Below are 24,489 nucleotides of genomic sequence, written 5' to 3'. Positions count from 1 at the left end.
AACAGGAAATGAGACTCAGGGCAGCAGAGACACTTGGGCCCACAAGAGGGAACTCTGGGAGAGAAGTTACAGGGGTGACAGAACCAGGAACTGACCCTTGGAATTTACCTTCAAAACACATCCATATGTAGTTATTAGCCAGGGCTTTCCCACTACAAACCACTGAACTTACAGTTGGTAGTAGAGATGGACAGTGTCATGTTTCAAACAGGGTGTGTCTCATATGGGTTTGTTTATTTTCCTTTTCTGTGTTTTGCGTTCTTAAGTTTTGTTTTTCATGTGTTTATTAGATTTATGTATTGATTTGTGTAACCATTATTCTTTTTTTTTCTAATTCTAATTATTTACTATCTATGTGATACATGTTCTCCTGTGTCTCTTGTGTTTGTGGGTTGTGGGAGGCTTATCTGAATCATGAATGGGCCTGTCAATTTTTTTCTTAGATAGCAACATTGTTATGTAGTGCTGCAGGCTTCACAGATTTTCTACTCTGTAAACCATGTGACACAAATGTGCAATTCAAATGCTGCTCAGCAGAGCTGCCGATCACAGAGCTCTGGAGGTCTGCAGCTAGTCCATTCTCAACATCTGGGACATTTGTGACATTTTTTGAACTTCTGAAGCCAAAATCCCTTTTAGTCTCATGTAGGGTGAAGCCAGCCAGTAGGAGTTTGGAGTCAGGCTGCCTAAAATGAGGCCTATTACTGGGCAAGCTAGGGAAGGCCTGGCCTGTTTTAATGTTATTTATTTATTTATTTATTTATATATTTATTTATGTTTTAGGCCGGGGGCAGCACAGTGGCAGAATGGGTAGAGCTGCTGCCTTGCAGTACGGAGACCCGGGTTCGCTTCCCAGGTCCTCCCTGTGTGGAGTTTGCATGTTCTCCCCGTGTCTGCGTGGGTTTCCTCTGGATACTCCAGTTTCCTCCCACAGTCCAAAAACATGCAGGTTAGGTGCATTGATGATTCTAAATTGTCCCTAGTGTGTGCACCTTGCGGTGGGCTGGCGCCCTGCCCAGGGGTTTGTTTCCTGCCTTGTGCCCTGTGTTGGCTGGGATTGACTCCAGCAGACCCCTGTAACCCTGTACTTAGGATATAGCGGGTTGGATAATGGATGGATGGATGGATTGTTTAAGCCTCACACTCAGTGCTGTTTTGAGTGCACTCAAACTTAACAAAATGAACCACTAAAAAATAAAAAATACAAAAAAATGGACCATTTTTAGTGTACTGTAATGTATTTGAATTCCTGTTTATTTCCACATAAAAAGGCAGAATAAGTGTATGCCATGCTAATTCAGGGTGTTCATAAGAATTGCAATGATTTACATTACAAGGTAGAAGTACATAGTAAACAAGTAATATTTGAAATATTGAAATGTGTGCATCAATTTCAATGTTTAAAATCTAAATATTCTTAATTGTATGAGAAATCTGTAATTTTTTGCCCTCAGATACAGGTCCAGATTACTAGAGGGCTAAATTACTAGTGAAGAATCATATTTGTAATCACTGACCTTGAAATAGTCTAAAAATGATAGCCTACATGCTTATGTTTGTAGTTTATCATTTTTAATCTTCTGAGAGTCTGTGAGTGGCTCTTAGAGGGCAATGACCACTGGAAAAGAATATTATATATATCGAAAAATAGCAACCTCACAATAGCACAAAATGAAACTCTACATGCTGCGGTGGGTTGGCGCCCTGCCCGGAGTTTGTTTCCTGACTTGTGCCCTGTGTTGGCTGGGATTGGCTCCAGCAGACCCCCGTGACCCTGTAGTTAGGATATAGTGGGTTGGATAATGGATGGATGGATCGATAGACACTCTACATGTCTATATTATCTATCCCCATTTTTTGCAGTTTTGCAGTTTTGCAAAGAGAGATAACTTTAATATCCTATATCCTATTAGGGGGTGATCCCCATGGGTGAGCTGATGAGACATGTACTGATCATTTTGGGTGAAGAAAACTATTGGTTTACTCTTGATCATAAGGGTATACATTTCTGCAAAGAATATGGTGTAAAATGTCCAACAAATTTGGGTTTTGTGTGTTGCTAAGAGCAAAAATAGGTGGGAACCCCAAATAGCTCAACAATTTACAGTCGAATAGTATGACGTATGTGGGGTTTTTCTTATGCCGGTGAGTCAGGAGCTGCCCAAAAAAACCTGAAGTGATTTCAAACTATTTATAAGTAACTTTTATCAACACAAAAAGGCTAATCTTATTTATGTTTTGCTTGGGCCAAGTCAGAAATTAACAGCAACCTTGCATTTTTCCCAAAAATCCAAACAGAAATTATAATGAATACCATGAAATGGGACTCTGACACAGTACAAGAGAATATTTAAAAATAAATAGAATAGGGCGCACAATATGATAAGAGCACTGGCATTTGATATAAACAGGATGTGATATTATAAGACATCACATAATTTGTATGCCATGTGACCAGCAACAGGCATAACAACAGTAAGCAATATGGCCGTAAAAAAATGAGTGCACAATTGCAGGGTCCAGAAAAAAAAATGATGGCATCACCCAAAAAAAATGATAAATTATAATAATTACTAAACTAACAAACTGAAATAAACCAAAACTTACAAGATGGTTTAAACTAAATTAGCCCAAACAGATGATAATATACGGGAAACTGAAGGAAGCCAATAAAAGAAAGAAATCTGACCTTTTAATCCACATTTCAATCCTCTTTTTGAGTCAACGTCACGCTTCTGCCTGGAAGTTGGAAGAGTAAAATTCTGTTTGTAAAGGACATGTGGGTGCGGGCCATCTTGTTCTGTATTGTAACTTTTCAGTGGTTCAATAAAATAGTTTCCATCAGACAATCTCAAGTATCCATTCTAGAAAAAAGCAAAAACATAAAAGCGTTTTTACAAGTTGTACAATAGCAAGTTTGCATGACTTTCATTTTGAAATAAAATTGCATGCTACTCTTATGAATTATTTATACCATACACATTAAAACCTCTGCAAAATCATTATATAACAAAAAGCGTTCAAAGAAAAGAAATGAATTTTTGTGACTCTGTAAAACTTCATTTGCCTATCTAAAACAAAAAGCACCACCATAGAAAGCAGGAAGGCTCTGCCGGTACACTAATGCTTACATTATGTGGTTTTATTTATTTTCGATGAACGCTAAAACAAATCTCATCCATCCATCCATTTTTCATCCCGCTGAATCCGAACACAGGGTCACAGGGGTCTGCTGGAGCGAATCCCAGCCAACACAGGGCACAAGGCAGGAACCAATCCCGGACAGGAAAACAGATCTGTTTCTTTTCAAATTTTATAAATTTTCCGGATTTCTGTGTAATCATTGTCTTAGCTTATTATTCAATTCCGATTCATATGAAGCCAGTGCCTATCCTTTTTAGCATTAGATGCAAGATAGGAACTACTTGATTTTTGTGATTTTGGTTTTATAATCAATTGAAATCAGCAGCTTTTGGATGAAGAGAAATAATTAGGGAGACATAAAGTTTCATGTTTTGTATTAAAGAAAATTATAGTTTCATAGTTGTAATTTAAATAACAAGAAAAAGAAATAAATACAGAAAACATATTTGATTGTCAGGCTGTTGAATCTTAATTCAAACATGGCATCATAACTAGAACTACAGTCGTCCCTCAGTATTTACTGGGATTGGATCCCAGACCTTCGTGCTGTTTTGTCTTGGTAGAGTACTCTATTACTCGACTTTCCCTTTTTGTATTATTAATGTGTAGCCTTGATCAGAATGCCTCAAATCTCACAGACTGACCACAGTTTATAAAGTATTGTACCATATAAATTCTCCCTACTACCCCTTCTACATTTATAACCTCAGGCAGTTAGGTGTAGTAAAAGACAAGCAGGAGTTAAGTTACATTTTAGATAATGTATCTATAAATAATAAAAATAAGCGAAGTACAAGTGAATATTGTCAACCATACAACCGGATAAAGGCCAATGTATAGTTTCAGGCAGCACTCCGACTTGAAGTTACTTTAAATGTCTCTAGTTAAGTTATCATTTCTAGCTTTCTTTAGGACACACTGCATGCCTGTCTCAATATGGCTGCCGAGTTGTACTCTTCATGGCAATGGTGTGACAGAGAGATGCTTCTTCATTGTGATGGTGTAAGAGAGAGAGAGGGGTAAAGCAACCAAACTTATACATTCTAAATCCTTACACCAATAGGTCACTGTGCTACAGAATGGCCCCTGATTCAAACCAATCCCAAACAGCCATGCTTCAGACCAATGGGGGCGCACCTGCCCCCAAAAAACCCTCTGTTGAGCTGATGCTTGCCAGCTAGGTAGTCTGGCTTTTCTGTGAGAGTTGATCGAGAGATTTCTGCAGAGAATCACTTGCCAAACTGGTTTTTAGCACTTCCCCAGACCCTGTCATAAAATTACAAAGACTCAGTCCTAAAATGGGGGTTCATTGGAAGGTTGTCACCAATGAAGCACTAATATTGCATTACTTTGTCTAAGTCACAAATAAGGACATACAAAATATTTATCAACTTATATACAAAACTAGGAGGTTCCCCCCCTGCTCGCTTTGCTCACCAGCCACTTCTCATCTCTGTCACTCGCGTTGTGAAGAGAGGGGGGCTGAATGCACCCTAAGGAGATGCGGTTGCTCCTATGAAACCCCCTCTTAAACGGTGATACAATGGAAAATAAATAGTTTTTTGTTACTTCCTCTTTGTTCGATCAGCTGCTGGCTTGCTGCTGCTGTTGTGCCGCGTGATCTGCATCTCGCACAGTGTTTCAAACATTTAAAAGCCTGTACAGCAGCTGTCCTACTCTTTGTGTTTAAAAATTAAAAATAGAATTAAAATTAAAACACAAAACAAGACAAGACATTGTGCAAAGACAAGACAAAGAAGTAGCAGCAATATTGACGTGTAGTTAGCAATATGAACATTGATGCAATGTATGGTATTTGCAATCTAGATAGATAAATATAGTCAATAGATATGTAATATAATAATAATAAATAAATAGATAATGCAGAAATTATCAGTGTATGATAATAGTTGTTTAAGACATGTGTAAACAATGACAGATCAGAATGTTTCAAAGGATGTCAAAGTGCAGTGTGCAAAATACTTAAAGGTCAGTAGGAGATTTTCAGTTCTTCTCTACATGCACACTTGTCTTTGCAGGAAAGTGGCTTGCATGTGTTTTTAGAGGTGGTTAAAGCAGTATGGAAGATACCAGGGGGCAGCACGGTGGTAAGGAGTCTGCTTGGGGGTAAAAACTCTCCTGCAGCCTGGCAGATCTGGCTTTGATGCTGCAGTATCTTCTCTTGAATGGCAGAAGTGTGAAAAGTCCATGTGAGGGGTGTAAGGGGTCATGCACAGTGTTTACAATGTTTGTAAAATATGTTACAATATGAGCAGTAGAAACATGTTTTTGAGAACTTTCCTTATAATATATACATATTATTTTGCTGCTTGCACATGGTAGTTTGCCAGTGCAGGCTCCACATGACAAACGCGCTCTTTGTGTTAATGTATGTACTAGTCCAGTGATGGCGAACCATTTAGAAACCAAGTGCCCAAACTGCAATCCAAAACCCACTTATTTATCGCAAAGTGCCAACATGGCAATTTAACCTGAATACCACCTAAAACTGAACACCAGCATAACCAAGGAGCTGGTGGTGAATTTTAGGAGGCCCAGGCCCCTCATGGACCCCATGATCATCAGAGGTGAGTGTGTGCAGAGGGTACAGACCTATAAATACCTGGGAGTGCAGCTGGATGATAAATTGGACTGAACTGCCAATACTGATGCTCTGTCTGTCTATCTACTGAGCTTTTAGTTTAGAAAAGCCACTCATACATTAACATCTTTTGTCTTAAAAGAAAAACATAATAACAAAGCTTTCAAAGATACAAACAACTTTTTGTTGAAAGGTAAAAGTTTCCATTCGGTATGCTTTTGAACAATTAATGTGCTTTTTGCTGTTGTATGCATGCTGATAATTTGTCTAACCTTGGCTCATACTTTGTAAGCTTGAGAGCAACACATGCAGCACTCAGGTCATCTGTTAGTCTGTTTCTGGTGTCAGATTTGATTTAATTCAAAGCTGAAAACAGCTGCTCACAAGCATAAGATGTTCCAAACAAAGTAAGGAAAGCAATCTCAAGTGCCTTCATTGACTTAAGCTTATTTGGCAGAGAATTCCACACTTTAAGGATTTCATTTTCATAACTGACTGTGCTGTCCTTTGTCATCCTTTCGATCCCCTCAAGTGTTTCACGCAGGTCTTCCCTATTAAGCTCCGCCCCCAAAGCTTCCATTATATATTACGGGGTTGTGGATCAGGTGTGGCGATTAGCAACTCCCGGCAATAATTACAGATGCGGACGACTCCTCACCTGTGCGCTTAAGCGAGGACTGCCCGCATCACAAAGCTCCCGGAAACCGCTCCGGCCACTCTACCATAACCCCCTTTAAGCCACGAGTGCGGCAATTATCTGTTAAAACTGGCCTTTTCAATTTTGAGCTGTGGACCGCTATACCACATCCCCTCCAACCCCACCACGAGAATCACAGGCTCAAAAGGCTGCAGTCCGTGCAGCACCCTCAAGCAGCATGTGTGCCGCCCGCCTTACCCCAGACATGAGAGGAAGGAAGCGCTCCCATTGGGCTGCTGGGCAGAGGGGCGGGTGATGTGAGAAAAGTCCTCCGGCGCGCGTGAAGAGGGGGAGCGGTGAGGGGAGTAGCCCGGCCCCGCATTCCTCTGGCTTTATAGTAACGAACTCTGTGCTCGGGCGACGGCACGCGTGCCCACTGAGAGGGCTCTGAGTGCCCCCTTTGGCACGCATGCCATAGGTTCGCCACCACTGTACTAGTCAATCAACTGCAATGACTGCAGAATGCAGCTGCTAGAATCTTAACTAGGAAAAGAAAATCTGAGCACATCTCTCCAGTTCTGATGTCACTACATTGGTTACCTGTGCCATTTAGAATTGACTTTAAAATACTGCTTATGGTTTACAAAGCCTTAAATAATCTCGCTCGATCCTATATATCGTAACCTTAGATCTTCAAGTGAGGGTCTGCTTATTATTTCAAGAGCTAAACTTTTTTTTTTTTTTTATTAATTTTATTACAATCAATACATAGCAATCAAGTTTTTAAAAAAAAAGAATTATGCTAAGAACAGATCGATCCCCACCCTTGAGAGAGAGCAAGCCAAACGGTGTAAAATTTAAGGCTTGTAAAAATACCTAAATCAACAAATTCTCTGTGCTTTATAAACTCATTTCAAAATATTACTGATTAGATCCTGCCATGTTTTGAAAAAAGTCTGCACAGATCCTCTAACTGAGTATTTGATTTTTTCCAATTTTAAATAATATAACACATCAGTTTCCCACTGACTTAAAAGAGGAGAGTTTGGGTTCTTCCAGTTTATCAGAATAAGTCTGCGTGCCAACAGTGTAGTGAATGCAATCACAATTTGTTTGTCTTTCTCCACTTTAAGACCCTCTGGAAGAACCCCAAACACAGCTGTTAATGGGTTAGGAGGGATTGTGAGTCCAAGACTGTCTGAGAGGTAATTAAAAATTTTTGTCCAGAATAATGTTAATTTGGTGCAGGCCCAGAACATGTGACCTAGTGAGGCTGGGGCTTGGTTGCAACGTTCGCAGGTTGGATCATGCCCTGGAAACATTTTGGAGAGTTTTAGTCGAGACAGATGTGCTCGATATATAATTTTGAGTTGTATAATTGTATGCATACAAGAGCTAAACTTAAAAGAAGTGGTGAGGAGGCCTTCTGCTGTTATGCACCTAAAATCTGGAAAAGTTTACTGATAGAAATTTGCCAGGCTAATACGGTGGAGCACTTTAAAAAAACTGTTAAAAACATATTATTTTAACATGGCTTTCTCATTTTAGTGCAAACCTGATATTCTGTATATGCATTTAATTATCATTCATTATCATAATCTGTACCAACCCCTACTTTCTCTACTGTTATTTTTCTGGTTTTCTGTTGTGGTGATCTACGCCACCACCACCCCATCAAAACACTATGATGTCCCTACATTGATGGATTAAAGGCCAGATGTTCATATGATCATCATCATCAGGTTCTTCCATGTGAACCCTGAACACCATGAGGACTGATTGAGGTCATTTATGTTAGGTAGAATGCCTAGAGGGGGCTGGGTGGTCTCGTGGCCTTGGAACCCCTGCAGATTTTGTTTTTTCTCCAGTGGTCTGGAGTTTTTTTGTTTTGTTTTGTTTTTTCTGTCCTCCCTGGCCATTGAATCTTACTTTAATACTATGTTAATTAGTATTGCCTCCTAATTTTATTTTTTATATTTTGTCTTTTTTCTCTTTCTTCATGCTGTAAAGCACTTCGATCTACATCATTTGTATACAAATGTGCTATATAAATAAGTATTGTTGCTGGTTCAGTTTCCATTTTCTCTAAAACTGGCTTTACACCTTTTTATTTACAACTTATTGTGGTTTGATTGAAAGCTCCGCCCCATTCGCGAATACTGTTCCAAGCATTATTCAGGCTTAACACTTCACATTGGATAATAGGAGCTTAGCCCAAGAGACACTCTTGCTTAACCATTTTAACATAGAATTCCAAGCCTGAGAGATGCTTTGGATAAATGCCAATAAAGATAAGGAACACGTTATGCCTCTTATAACTCTGCAAGATATTGACAAATTAAATTACACTTATACTGTGAGTGGATTACTGTAATGCACTCCTAGTTGGATTACCTAAGAAAAACATTAATTAGTTTCAATTAGTTCAAAAGTCAGCAGGAAGAGTCTTAACCGTAAGAAGAAATTTTGAGCATTGTTACATCAATTAACCCTTAAAATGCTAATAATGGTATATAAATCTTTAAATAATCTTTCTCCTTCCTATGTTCCACTACATTCCAAGTCATAACCTAAGATCTTCTAGTAGTTTGTTTGCCCATTATTCCAAGAGCTAATAATATTAAAAGAAGTGGTGAGGCGGCCTTTTGTTTCTCTGCACGAAAAATCTGGAATGCTTTATCAAAAGAGATACACCAGGATCATTTTAGAAAATTTTTAAAAAACACACTTTTTTAAACTTGGCTTTTTCATATCTACATTATAGCTGTACTCCTATCAGAATATACTGTACATGCACGGAATAATCATATTCTTCAGGGGTTTTCAATCATTACTAATCTCTACTTTTTTCTGCTTTCGTTTCCAGTTTTTCTGTGCTGGCATTCTGAGCCACCACCACTTGATCGAGGCACTGTGCCCCAGCTGTTCATGTAACTCAGGGCACCGAATCCTTTGGGGTGAAGCTTGAAAAACAATAAGGAATGATGTAAGTACACTTATGTTAGGTAGGATGCCCATTGGGGACTGGATGGGCCTTTGGCCTTGGAACCACTGCAGATTTAATTTTTGATCTCCTTTTTTATGGTTTCATAGCTTGGACACATGTTTTAAATGGGTGCCCATGTCATTGTGCTTCATTTACATTTACTATATTATATATATACTATACTATATATGCTATATTATATATATATATATATAGCAATACAGTGGTACCTCGGTATACGTCTGCTTTGGAATAAGTCCAACTTGGTATACGTGATGTTTGGACACAAAAAATTTTGCTTGATATACGACCTTTGTTAGGAATACGACACGTGTGCTACCCTTGTTTACCTCTCTCAAGACAAAGCCACGACTGCCCACGAGCGTCAGTGCGCCAGTTGCTAGCATTCAGTAAACAACCCGCGCTATAACTCTCTGTGAATTTTCACGTGTGTGGTATAGCGGGTTCACAGCTCCTGTCAAAGGCCAGTTTTAAAATAAATAATCACCGTGCTCGCGGCTTGGTGAGGGGGTGTGGTGGTTATGTGGCTGAAGGTTGTCAGGGCGATTAGCGATGTGGGCGTTTCTCACCAAAGTGCACTGACCAACCTCATTCGTGATTGTTCCTGGGGCTGCTTATCTTGATAAATAGAAACGTGAGTCGGCTAGAAGGGGAGGAAAAAGAAAGAACGAATGGGAGGTTGAGAGACAGTGTAAGCGCGCGCATGAAGTAGCTGAACTAGGCAGAGTGAAGGTCAGCTGCAAGTAGGACGACTCTCCTATTGGGAAGCAGGGGGGCTGCAAGGTAAAAAGGCGCCAGGCTTCTTCTTCTTGTTTTTTTTTTTAAAGAATGCTTCCTGCTGTATTTTAACCTCGTTGTTTTTAAGAAGACTTTTTCTGTTGTTTTTAAACTCCACGTTTCACTTCTGATTTTATGGATTATTTATTGGAACTTTGGAGTCTGCACTTTAATTTGAACACCTTGTTTTGTTGATTGTTTTAATAAAAGCACTTTGCACTTTTTCTCCATCTCCTTGCTTTGTTGTTACTGATGAGCTTAGCAGTGAGGCACATTACCGACGGTGTGGGGTTCAAGGGCTCCCCGAGAAAAGATGGGAGCATACAGCAAACCTGCATCGTCACAATGTGATTTTGTGTTTTTTCACATAATTTTGAATTGATTGTTGAAAAGTATGAAGGTGGCATGCGTATCCAGGACATGGCTGTTGCATACCGTTTGCCGAGAACGACGGTATCTACGATTGTGAAAAACGGACGTTATTAAAAAGTAAAGTGAGGTAAAATTTTCATTTGTTTTATCTAATTGCTTTTGTATTTATGTATTTTAGTATTAAGCAGTGTTTAAATTATTTTATACAACCCCATCAATGTATAATATGCCAATAACAATAAGATTTTTTTTCATGGGAACGGATTAATCATTTTCCTATTATTTCTTATGGGAAAAATTAGTTTGGTATACGTCCTGTTTGGTATAAGTCAAAGGACCTGGAACGGATTAAGGAAGTATACCGAGATACCACTGTGTGTATACTAGAGGGCAAGCCCCCCCACGCCGTTAGTGCCCAACACCCAGTTGCAGCCATAAAATTAATAAAATCTGTAAATGTACAAAATAAAAATCATTTATTGGAGTCAAAATCATGAAATTTTATAAATATGTAAAAGAAGAATGTATTATTATTTAACGGAGTAAAAATCATGAAATGAGAATAAAACATTTATTCTCTTACCAATTGGAGTATTCCCGTTAAACTGAGGTCCACTATGCTTGATGAGTATTTATAAGAGACTAAATAAAAAATCCATTTGTTTTAACTGACATTCTTATAAACCACCACTTTCTTGATATTTTAGTTTATAATATAAAAATGGAACAATAATTTAAAATGTGAAAAAAAAAACCTCATAAAATCATGCACAAAATAGTTGCACTTTTAGGCAAAGGATTTTATATATAGAGAGTATATATATATATATATATATATATATATATATATATATATATATATATATATATATATATATATATATATATATATATATATATATATATATATATATATATATATATATATATATATAGTGCTGTTGTAATTAAGGTTTGAAACAGGAAAGGCTTAAGATTAGCACCATCTAGTGGTGAAATTCAACATTTCTATACTTGAGGAACAGCCTGTCTCTGGGCGATGATGTCATAAAGCTGTGCCCCAGAGAGTAAGACAAACAGAGAGCACATGTTTGTCTCATGTCCTTATGGTTTGAATGTTCAGTTTGGCTTTGTAGGCATTGTTGGTACGTTGAAATGTTTACAGATGTTTATTTCTCTGTATTGATGCATGTTTGTGAGTCTGTTAAGTATTTAAAGTTATTTAATGAAGTATTTTAAAGGTAAAATGTTCTGACAACGTACTGCTGTTATCAGAGTTTTCACTGCATTATAAAAGTACTTGTGAGTGTACCTTTTCAGACCTTCTTAACAGCTTTGTGTGCACAGATAATGTTTGCCATTCAAGTGAATGTTATTTATTTGTTTTTTTTTATATTTGTAAGGAATAAGTAATTCTGCCATTAAGTTTATTGTAAATTTTATTTAGTTTATTGTTTATTGTAAATTTGTACATAAGAATTTCTCACATTATTGCATTTATGATTTATTTGTAGTTTTACCGTATTCCAACTGGCTTCAGTAAAGAAAGCTAACTGGAAAATCTTGTCTGCTTGGTCATTGGAAGGGAGTTTATCTGACTGTCCACTCAGGCAGGGCGCTTGAGGCAGAGGGCAGGACATATATACACACACACTCATTCACACACATGTATATATATATATAACGTCCTCTGACTTTCAGTAAACTTAATGTGTAAATATTTGTATGAACACTAAAAGAGTCAACACCATAAGACATAAACTAAAAATGTTTCACAATGTGTCCCTGAATGAAGGGAGGCTCAAAATCAAAAGTACCAGTCAGTATCTGGTGTGGCCACCAGCTGCTTGAAGTACTGCAGTGCATCTCCTCCTCATGGACTGGACCAGATTTGTCAGTTCTTGCTGTGAGATGTTACCCCACTCTTCCACCAAGGCACCTGCAAGTTCCTGGACATTTCTGGGGGGAATGGCCCTAGCCATCGATCCAAATCGATCCCGCTCCAGGGTACAGGCCTCGGTGTAACGCTCATTCCATTGACGATAAACACAAATCCGTCCATCACCCCTGGTGAGACAAAACCGTGACTCATCAGTGAAGAGCACTTTTTGCCACTCCTGTCTGGTCCAGCAAAGGTGGGTTTGTGCCCATAGGCGGCGTTGTTGCTGGTGATGTCTGGTAAGGACCTGCCTTACAACAGGCCTACAAGCCCTCAGTCCAGCCTCTCTCAGCCTATTGCGGACAGTCTGAGCACTGATGGAGGGATTGTGTGTTCCTGGTGTGACTCGGGCAGTTGTTGTGGCCATCCTGTACCTGTCACGCAGGTGTGATATTCGGATGTACCGATCCTGTGCAGGTGTTGTTACACGTGGTCTTCCACTGCGAGGATGATCAGCTGTCCTTCCTGTCTCCCTGTAGCGCTGTCTTAGGCGTCTCACAGTGCGGACATGGCAATTTATTGCCCTAGCCACATCAGCAGTCCTCATGCCTCCCTGCAGCATGCCTAATGCACGTTCACGCAGATGAGCAGGGACCCTGGGCATCTTTCTTTGGGTGTTTTTCACAGTCGGTAGACAAGTCTCTTTAGTGCCCTGCGTTTTAGAACTGTGACCTTAAATGCCTACTTTCTGTAAGCTGTTAAGGTCTTAACGACCATTCCACAGGTGCATGTTAATTAATTGATTATGGTTAATTGAACATGCATGGAAAACATTGTTTAAACCTTTAACAATGAAGATCTGTAAAGTTATTTGGATTTTTAAAACATTATTGTTGAAATACACAGTCCTGAAAAAGGGACCTTTCTTTTTTGCTGAGTATATATATATATATGTATGTATTTTATGGTATATTAGTATATATTAGTATACAGCTTGTAAAGTGAAAAATCTAATCATTAATAAAATTAATAAAAATACCAGATGTGTATGTGATATGGCAGTACTGGGCATGTTATTCTTTACAGATGTTTCTTCAGACTAAGACAGGTGGCATTCTAGATTTCTTACCTTGATGACAAATCCATATGGTTTGGTTCATAAATCTGCTGTTTGAAGCTTGGCCAGTCAGCCTTTATCTTTGAACTGTCTGACCATAATGAAAAATGTGCCCATGGTATTTACTTTATTTCTAAGTAAACATATGACACTCACATGCTTTACCATCATGTTCTGCAGTACAAATCAATATTAACTAAGAATAAAAATATGAAAAAGGAAAATCTAGAAATAGAAAAATAGAAAAGATATCATATTGTTTGTATAAAATATATAAATAATAGAATAGATTGTTATTTACAGAAGTGTCTGTAATTCTTGTACACTGATTTAATTGTTCAGAATTAAGGTATGGACAGGGCAGCAAGCACTGATCTGACTGAAGTCACTGGTAGAGTTTTAGCATTAGTGCACAAAGTCTGCTTTAACCCATCTAAGAAACTTGTTGGCAAGCATTCAGACAGTATGGGAATGTTGGAGGCATGGAAACTGTTTTCAATACTTCTGATATAATGATTTGTTTTTAGTTCTGCTTCAATATGCCCTAATGGAATGGCTGAAATCCTAAGAGAATGTCTATTAATGCATGCATCTTCTACGCCTGACTCATCTCAATTCATGGGTGCAAGGTAGTTGGTGGGGTACCCCACCGGTACTGAGCCCAGCACATCAATCAATTGTGCAGAGCTGTGTTTCTTAAACTGTTGGTCATGCCCATTTTTCCATGGCCTACATAAACCCCTGAGCGCCATTCGTCTGCAAATCTTCAAGGATGAAAATACCCCCACCCATGGATGACATTCAGTGGTGATTTTCCGAAGAGGACAGGATGATGGCTAATGACAGTTTTTCAAGGGAGAAACCCCACACCCACCAGCAATGGCCGTCAGTGTTTCTCCAACCCAAGGACAATGTTCAGGGGAACAGTGCAATGATTGGCTGCTGTTTCATGGAGATTATGGGTCACAAAGACACAAATAGATAAACACAAATTTAAGAACCACTGCTGAAGAGGATACCAAGACATAATAGGACATTACTTTAGTTACTATTATTATTATTATTAGTAGTAATAATAACAACTATACAGTAGCAGTACTACCAATAAAAATAAGACTCATGAGACCAGTAGAGCAAAATACTCCTTCCTAGCAACGGTAAAGGAAATCAAGATCAAGTGTTTACCAGTTTAGCCTGTTGACCAATTTGAAATGAATTTCAGACTCAAGGCCATCAATGAAACAAAGAAGACTGAGCTGTTGAAAAAAAAGGCCAGTGAACGGCCAATACTAATGTAGCCTTGGCAGATTATTTGTGGACAAAAGTGCAAGTGTGACATGGATGAAGTGTTCCAGGCCCAAGGGAGAGACTGAAAGTCAGGACTAGGCACTCAACACCAGGTACTACCAGTGGAAGATCTTGAAGCATCAGAATGTGCAACTGAAGGGAAGATTGGCTATATCATCACTGGATGTACAATGCTTGCATTAAATGACACCACAGGATTGCCAGATATCTGCACTGCTTGATCTGTGGTGCACTGGATAGAGGAATGTCTGGAAAATGGTACAAGCACATGCTGGAGGCTGTTTTGTAACATTGGAAATACAACCATTTTGTAGCAGTGAACACTTGTTGTACCATTTCAGCTTACTGTCCTGATCGTGTGGCCCATCACAAGAGGGAGGAGCAGTGCCTACTGACTGCAGCTGTCCCAGATCACAACAACATCTTATGGAAAAGAGATTAAAAGCAAAAAAAAAAAAATATATAAAGATCTGGAGATTGAGATCAACAGAGCACCAATGCTTGATGTATAACTGTAGAGGTTGGGACTCTAGGTACCATCAAGAAAGGATTCAAAAAGGAGTGAATTCCTGTGAATCATCTTCTATTATCCTGCAGATACAATGGAAAAAGCCTATTCAGAAAATTAACTGATGGTTTAAATGGTAGCTAGAGTTCCTAGAGACATTCCACTGAGTTGTAAACAATAGGGATGCCTTTGACACACCACAGAACAAAAAAAGGTACTATAGACACCGTTTTGCTGTTATAAAGTGGCATATTTCACAAATTTAAAATATAATGAGGGAACTCAAAGATTCCAAATAAAGGGGGAAAGCAAAAGCAGTATTTTAGCACTTCAACTCAAAGCAAAACACTTCCTGTTCACACCTTCAGCACCTTTTCTCAAATGTATCTGAACCCTTGTCCAGTGCTCCTCCTGACTCCAAATTTAATGCTCCCCTTCTGAGTTCTCCTTTTAACTCTTTGAGGGCTGAATATTTTTTTCCAATAAACATAGTTTCTGAAAAGCAATGGTTTCACACAGAAATCAATGTAAAACATCTGTTGCTGCATGTTGCAGCTGCCAGTTTGCCAAGAACGTGCTACAGGCTTGCTGCCAGGCTGTCTTCACGTGGCAGCAGCAGCAGCGGTCACGGTCGCAGTGCATTGCAATCTGGTTTCTACCTCTTATTATTGCTTAGTGGCAGTTGTCCTGGCGAACATTGTTGTAGGCGTTTCAGCTACATGAACCTGTTCAGCACTACGATTAGCTGGGGACCAGTCAGGTGAAGCTGGAACCTCACATTTGTTTTCGATCATTCGTATCAAAATCAGAGTCCGACAAACTATAGTCCAGTTCAGAGATAACAGGCAAAACTTCTTCCATGGAGTATTTTGCTTCACCCATTCGCTGTGATCTCTCACCATTATGTCAGTGCTATTTTTGCCGTTGTTTGCGCCGTGCTACTCACACTTACAGTGAAGCTAACTTTCCTTCTAGCAATGAGAGTCCAACTAAAACATAACAGTTGGTTTTGTCACAGTTTACAGTTGATTACCGTCGTCAACTCCTCCTTTTGACAAAAGTCGACATCAGCCCTGAAAGAGTTAAGCCTTTGCCCATAAGTAGATTTTCCAGTTCCCTGAGAAACACTTCTGAAGGACACCAGTTCTGAACTTTATCAAGTGGGTCCCGCTATTCCAGCAAGCCCACAGGAGTCTGTCCACAATATGCAGCAGGATCCCCGAGCACAACTAACTATTGCCTGCTGCCTCCAACTGGCCTGACCATAACAGATAGAGTGTCACCATGTTGAGGGAGCTATGAGTAATAAGAGTTAGGACTATTTCAAAGCATTGGATATACACTGATGAGCCAAAACAGAGCACTTCCACATGAGTTCTACTGAAGATGCCACATCATCCACTCTTCATCTGGACTCTGTCCAGTCTGGACAAGAGAGATACTTACAGTATGCTAGAATGCTTTTCATTGACTTCAGTTCAGCTTTCAACACCATCATCCCTCAGAAGCTCATAGGGAAGCTGAACCTGCTATGCTACAACACTTCCCTATCCGACTGGATCCAGGATTTCCTGAGAGACTGACCCCAGACAGTCCATGAATCACCATCTCAAGTGAGCGCTTGTGCCTGTGATGTGTGCCTTTCTAAACAATGTCCAAACAATTCAAGTTGGTGTACTCCAATAAAGTTCTCTAGGCACATCTAAAGGATAACTAAATCAAACAGGGGTTGTCTAACCACAGCATAGGGTCTGAATACATATATAAATGAGAGATTTCAGTTGATGATTTTTTGCAAACCTTTCTGAAAATATGTTTTCACTTTGTAATTTCAGGTTATTGAGTGTAGATCAACGGGTAAAAATGGCACGTTTATCCTTTTAAAATTAAATGTACAGAAAGAGAAGGGGTCTGAATACTTTGTAAATATTCTGTTTCTTCCGTGACTCAACACCTACAGTTTTCAGGACAGTAACCTCCACTTGTATATTTCATCTAAGCAGCCTAATGGCTAATATGTCATACTAGACAGTACGTAAGCACTGACTCAGCCAGCATTGACTTTCATTTGTATACAGGCTGTATTGTACATAATTGGAGTATGCATTAGTGTGTAGCCTTTACCCAAAGGGCCCCCAACAGGCTTAAAATAAAATAACAGACAACTTTTAATAAAGGAGTTGGTGTACTAAAATAACATTTTTGGCAATTATTTACTCAAACATCTCTGTTATTAGGTTAAATAAATAAGCAGCAAACTATCGGGTGGTGTGTAGGTTGTTTAAGTGTAGAACTGCGGTGTAAAATGAAGACTTAACAATATCACCCATCCAATCATTTCCTGTGCATACTGACGTATAGAAAACTGGCGAATTGCAGTTCGCTTGTAAAAGCTGCTGCCTCTATGTGACCCTGCCACCACTGACATCTGCAACCAATTAAAGAGCTCAACACAGCAGAGCTAGTAGGGCTCCGATTAAAATAGCCATAACCTCTAATTATTTCAACAGCCATAAATTAAACATTACTAAAATAAACTATGACACGTACACAAATGAAGGCGGACAGAGCCTTTTCTGAATGACGCAATAAGAAAATGTGGAAGGAAAAGGCAAAAATAAAATACAGTATTTATTCTAAAGTTTAGTACATTCATTTTTTAATTATCTTTATTATAAAAGATAATTATGCGGTGGGTTTGGCACCCTGCCCAGGATTGGTTCCTGCCTTGTGCCCTATGTTGGCTGGGATTGGCTCCAGCAGACCCCCGTGACCCTGTGTTCGGATTCAGCGGGTTGGAAAATGGATGGATGGATAAAAGATATCCATCCATCCATCCATCCATCCATTGTCTAACCGCTGAATCCGAATACAGGGTCACGAATGAATAAAAGATAATTATTTTTATTATAAAAGATAAAAGGCAGGCAGTGTGGCATAGTGGTTAAGACCGTGAGTTTCAAACTCTAATGTCGTGGGTTCAAATCCCAGTACTGACACTGTGTGACTATCAACAAGTCACTTCACTTGCCTGTGCTCCAACTGGAAAAACAAAAGCTATGTGACAAATTGTATCTCAGATTATGTACGTTCCCTTGGGTAAAGGCATCAGTCAAATAAGTAAATGTAAATAAAAGGCTGTGGTTATAATTGCTGCCTAAAAAAAAAACAATTATTCTGGGTTCAAACACCAGCTTGGTATCCTACAATGCCTTTCACAATATTTGGGATTTACCCCACTGCTCCACAAGATAAAATTACAAATCAAATAACTCAGATATGTTTTAAGTTCACATTGCAGACTTTCATTTGAGGGGATTTGCATTTATTTCAATCACACCATGTAGAAATGGCAACGCTTTATCTACATGGTTCCTCCATTTCAGAGCAACATAATGTTTGAGACAATTGCCGTCACTGGCATTTGTGATTCCTCAGGTGTGTTTTATCGCTTCATAAGATATCTCAGCTTTCTTCTATAACAACCCCGCCATTTTAGGGGACCATAATGTCTGGGACACAGCAGTGGTGGGTTTATTAAAGCAGTCGTATTTATGATTTAATTGTATATCCCTTGCATGCAATGACTGCTTGAAGTCTGCGATTCACAGACATCACCAAATGCTGAGGTTCTTCACTGGTGATTCTCTACCAAGCCTCTAATGCAGCCATCTTCAGCTCCTGCTTGTTTTGGGGGCTTTCCCCCATATGTTTCCTCTTCAGCATATGGAAAACATGCTCCTCTGTGTTTAAATTGAGTGACTGGCTTGACCATTCAAGAATTTTCCATTTTTTAGTTTTGAAAAACTCCTGTGTTATCTTAGCAGTAAGTCTGAGATCATTATCTCCCTGTAGAATGAAGTGCCATCCAATGGGTTTGGAGTCATTTACTGGATATTGAGTAGATGTTTCTATCTACCTCAGAATTCATTGTGCCGCTGCTGTCACCAATTCCATCATCAATGAAGAGAAGTGTGCCAGTACCTGTGATGGCCATATATGCCTAAGCCATAATACCCCCAAGCACAGTGTCTAACAGATGAGGTGGTTTGCTTTGGATCTCGGGCAGTTCCTTTTTATCTCCACACTTTTCTCTTGCCATCACCGTGATGGAGGTTCATCTTTCTCTCCTCTGTCCACAAGACCTTTTTCCAGAATTCTGCAGGCTCTTTTAAGTCCTTTTTCACAAACTGTAATCTGGCCATCTTGTTTTTGTGGCTAACTAGTGGTTTGCAGTGTAGCTTCTGTATTTCTGTTGATGAAGTCTTCTGCAGATAGTCATCTCTGACACATCCACATCTGGACTGTTGCTGATCTCTCAGACAGGCATATGGGGTTTTTCTTCGTCATAGTGAGGATTCTTCTGGCATCAGCAGTGGAGGTCTTCCTTGAGTCCCTTTGTGACTACTGAGCTCAACTGTGCGTTCTTTCTTCTTAATGATATTCCAGACAGTTAATTTAGGCTACCCCAATGTTTTACCGATGTCTCTAATGATTTTATGCTTGCTTTTCGACCTCATAATGGCTTCTTTGGTTTTTCACTGGCACAGTTCTTGTTCTCATGTCAATGACAATGGCAAGTTCAGACTCCAAAGGGTAGAAGAAAGCTGAGATATCTTATGAAACGATAAAACACACCTGAGGAATCACAAATGCCAGTGACGGCAATTGTCTCAAACATTATGTTGCTCTGAAATGGAGGAACCATGTAGATAAAGCATTGTCATTTCTACATGGTGTGATTGAAATGTATGTAAATACCCTTAGAATGAAAGTCTGCAATGTGCACTTTAATCACGATGTCTGAATTATTTGATTTGTAATTTTAAACTGTGGAGCAGAGGGGTAAATCCAAGACAAATGTGTCTAGGGTGAGCCACAGTGAAGTACCACATTTCTCAAGGTCATTGTGAGAGGCAGAGGGAGCTGAGTGGGTTGGGGTGATAGTCCTTTGATAGGCGATCCATTGTAGTTTTCAGTCAGCAACATACCCTGGTCCGGTGGGCACTGTGCTTTCGGTGTCGAAGCATTCTTCAAAAAGAACGAATACGTCATCACTAAGCAATGCGCCTTCCGAGCGCACTTTAGCATTCCTCCTAATGTTGATGTCCCAAATCAGAAAACAATTCTTTCGTGGGTGGCTAAATTTAGACAGACGGGTCAATTTTGCAGTCTCCTAAATGTTCAGTGCGCAAACAAACCTCTGCCTTATGTATTTCCAACACGTCTTTGAGGAGAATTTTGCATAAGGACCTTAATTTCCAGGAACCCAGTGAAAGAGACTGGGAGAGCCGTAGAGAGTTGTGCGTGGACCTGATCTCCCTGCGCTGCAATGTCGGATGGCCTTGAGGTTTGCATGATCTCGCTCTGTGCGATTTCTTCTTGTGGGGCTATCTCAAGTCAAAGGTATACACACACTGACCTCAAAATGTTGAAGCCCTCAAGGATGCTATTCGGCATGAAATTGCCACTACACCCCCTTGAAATGGTCAAACGAGTCATGCGAGCATTCAGAAATCGTCTTGAAGAGTGTATCGCTAATTATGGCCACCACCTGGAAGACATCATGTTTAAAACACAGTGAAAAAAATCTCTTTCTTGTGTAGTAATGAAATATATTTTATCTTGTAGCATTTTTGTAGAATAAACATTTGAAACATGGTACTTCTTTTTGGCTTACTCTGCATTATGGAGGGCACTGTATCTGCATTGAACTTGCCTGGCCTGTCCATGTCATTGTGGGTTTTTTGCAGGTGCTGTCATTCTCCTCGCACTTCTCAAATATCACTGCAGCTCTCAGCTGTTCCTGTATAAGTTAGTGTCTTATGTGATGGACTAGCAGTGCTGTGGCGTGAGTCACGCAGTTTTCCTGGGTTGGAATCCTAATCCTGACCACTGTTTGCTTGGGCCAGTGGTGTTTTTTTTTCTTTTCTGGCTTCTCTGGCCTCCCCCACCACATCCCAAACATTTGTATGTTAGGTTAATAAGCAAATGTAAATTGGCCTTATGCGTATGTGAGTGGGCCCTGAGATAGACTGGCACTATGCCCAGGTTTAGTTTTTGCCTTCTGACCGCTGCTGTCAAATCTGAACTGTTGAAACAGATTGATGGATGGATCTTAAGGGTAACACATGTTGTAAACACTTTTATGCACTTAAGGAAAATGACAAACTGCAGGAAACTCACATTATTTTCCTGGAAAGCAATTTTTCAGAAAGTAAAAGCCAGAGTCAGATGTGAATTTCTGATGAAAACAGCAGAAAATGACAAATGGTAGGATGATTAACAATCGAATCAATTAGTTCAACAGAGTCCTGTGAAATATAATGGCTCCTTACCCAGTATTTTGTAATTGAAATAAATAGTAAAACAGAAAACATTAAGAGGAGAGGAAATGACTCAAAACACCCATTACTGCAGCTGGGAGAATACGGCCGAATCACATAGACCAGCAAAACCAAGACGGCTTATGTGCTATGACTCCATCACTAGCCCCCCAAAATAGATTTGGAATTTGCTGCTCTGGTTCAGAAGGTGAATACTTGCAAGTTATCTGTTTCTATGACATACAGTGGATTCAGAAAGTATGCAGCCCTAGGCTAAAATCACTTAAATTAATTTTTTCCCAACATTGAGCAACTCAAAATACCCTAGAATGAAAAAGCTACAGCAGGATCTGAGACTTTTTTGCAAATGTGTTAAAAATAATAAACTGAAACATCACATTGTTTCAGCACTTTTGTCCAGCACTATCTCAACTATCTTCATGTGCTTTCTTCAAAATCTTGGTCCCTTTACATTACCCACAGTCCTTTGTGAGCTGGCTGCTTGGTCAGATTTCGTTCCATATTTCTGTCTATGTAGAGTTTTTACAAGGTTCTTGAGATCATATTGGCTTTCTCTGGATACTCTTTTTTTCCTCCATCCTCTCAAAGACATACAAGTTAGATTAATGGCTAATGGTAAGGTGGGGCTGTGTGCATAAATGACCGCTTTAAAGAATATGGCATTTTGTTGAGGGTTGGATCCTACATTGTGCCCAATACTGTGAAGACTGATGCCAGATCTTTACATTCTAGTAATGGGTAAAGATGGAAGAGAAAGAAAATGGCAGGGTAGTGAGCCTGTGACCTAGCTTTTGTGTTTTCTATTTCTGAAAGTTGAGGAATTAATGACAGATGGAAAGAGAAGTGAATTTTAGTTGTATGTAAGTGTGTAATTGCAATGTCTGCTTCTTTATCTGGTTTCATTATGTTATGCTAGTTGTCCACCGCAGCTCCACCCGCACAGTAGTGAAACAGGACTAACTTTAAAAATCTATTAACAAATAGGTATCGCTAGCTAAGCGGAAGCAAGGTATACTCCAAAACATGGTCAGAGGTAGACTGATTCGAATGAAGGCTGGTGCATGAGTGACGAGGGCCCTGCCCGGCTCCCTAATCCTGACGTCACGCTTCCCCCGTCCTCAACCCAGACGCACTCTCTCAGGTTTGCACAAATAAATCTCTGCTGCAAGTGAACGTGAATGTTCAAGCAAATTATAGAAAAAAAAAATCCCAATCTAAATCTGTTAAGTAGTTCTCTCATGAAAAGCGGACAGACAGACAGACAGACAGACCTTGGACTTTATATATACAGAGATTCACAGTCAGATACACAAATGTTATTGTTGGCTTTACAGGGCAGAAGAAATCAAAGTGCAAGCCCCACAGCAATGTGAGACAAGGGAATGTCAAAACCAGGAAGACAATAATAAATCAAATGTCAAGATATTGGGGAGAACCAAATCTAAGCTAAAGTGAAAATACCAAAATGAACATCTCTACTCTACTAAACCACCAAGAACCACAAGGTAGTGTTTTGTTTATCCACTGAAAGATAATTCTAAGAGCCAATGGTGGCAAATTTATATGCACCAATGTGGCAGGATAAGCCACACATCCGCTCACCTATTTACGCTTCTTATACTTTCAAAGCCCCATGAGGAGTTAAGACCAGTTAAGTGCTCATCTAAATGCATATGCAATTACAAAAAAATATCAGGCTGTAAAGACATTGATCAAACACAAACTGTCTAATATTTTGTATGTCTCTCTCATGCCACCAAAATAGCTTTTATCCATTCAGCCATGGACTCCATCCTTGTGATGGTGTGGGTCAGCTCCTTGCCCCTACTTTATTTTCTTCTGGAAGCCTCTTGAACCCAACACTGTTGATAATGTAACTGAATAAGCAGGGCTGATGAGGACAAAATACATACTGTATGATGCAAGGGGAAGGTGCAAAGTGTTCAGTGCTTTTATTAAAAACAAATCAAAATGTTCCAAAAGTGCTGTGCTGAAAAAAATATTTTAATAAATAAATAATCCAATAAAAAACAAAAGTGAAGTGGAGGTTAAAATCAAAATAGAAAATGCATCCATTAATATGATGCAGGCCTTACACCAGAGGAGTCGCACTAACAGCAGATGCAGCTGACCTTCCTCGGGTCTGGGTCCCTGCCGTCCTATGGCTATGGAAAGGCTCCCTCTCCAGGCCTCAGCCTGGGTCCCCAACAGCCAGGGCGCTCATACTGGGGCTCTCCTCCAAAGCCTGCTCGACGCCCACTGCCTTCCCAGTCTTTCACAGCGAGACGTCTAAACTCCCAGTCACTCCTACTCCTCATTACAGCTCATCCGGAGTGACCCATTCCAACCACACCCCTGAGTGTCAGCCACACACTCCTCTTTGGAGCTCCCTTCAAGCTGTTTGCTTTCTCTCCCACCCTCAAGCCTGCTCCTCAGCTCGCTCACTCCCGCACCAGCTCCTTCCGCCTCCTGCCTACTTCTCTCTTTCTCCCTTTAACTTCTGTATCTTACTTTCTCGATTCCTCCATTCTTGGACCTGCAGTTCACTTTTAAACTGGGTACGTGGCACAGTAGTGGTAATAATTAGAGTTACGGGGCCGTCCACTCTCATATCGCACACAGGAACCGTTTGCTACACTGCAACCCCCCAACACAAAGACGCGAGTGCGCTGTTTATTTATTTAAAACCGCCAAACAGCCGCGGACCTCACTTTACCACACTCCTGTGGTATCTGACACCAAGACTTTAGCTGCAGATCCTTTAAGTTCTGTAAGATGCATGCTGGGGCCT

General features: G+C 39.8%; 1 protein-coding gene across 1 annotated transcript in view; it reads right to left on the bottom strand.

The window, feature by feature from the left end:
• The window catches only part of adamts12 (ADAM metallopeptidase with thrombospondin type 1 motif, 12), a 623,896-nt gene that overhangs the window by 404,856 nt on the left and 194,551 nt on the right, over positions 1–24,489 (bottom strand). Inside the window, exon 3 of the mRNA XM_039750336.1 lies at positions 2,690–2,864. Within this exon, the coding sequence (XP_039606270.1) occupies positions 2,690–2,864 (175 nt within the window). The remainder of the gene's footprint in view (positions 1–2,689; positions 2,865–24,489) is intronic.

Source organism: Polypterus senegalus, chromosome 4, assembly GCF_016835505.1.
Source record: "Polypterus senegalus isolate Bchr_013 chromosome 4, ASM1683550v1, whole genome shotgun sequence".
In the NCBI taxonomy this organism is placed as follows: Eukaryota; Metazoa; Chordata; class Cladistia; order Polypteriformes; family Polypteridae; genus Polypterus; species Polypterus senegalus.
The sequence above is the reverse complement of the archived record's forward strand: the minus strand, read 5'-3'. Positions and strand labels throughout refer to the sequence as shown.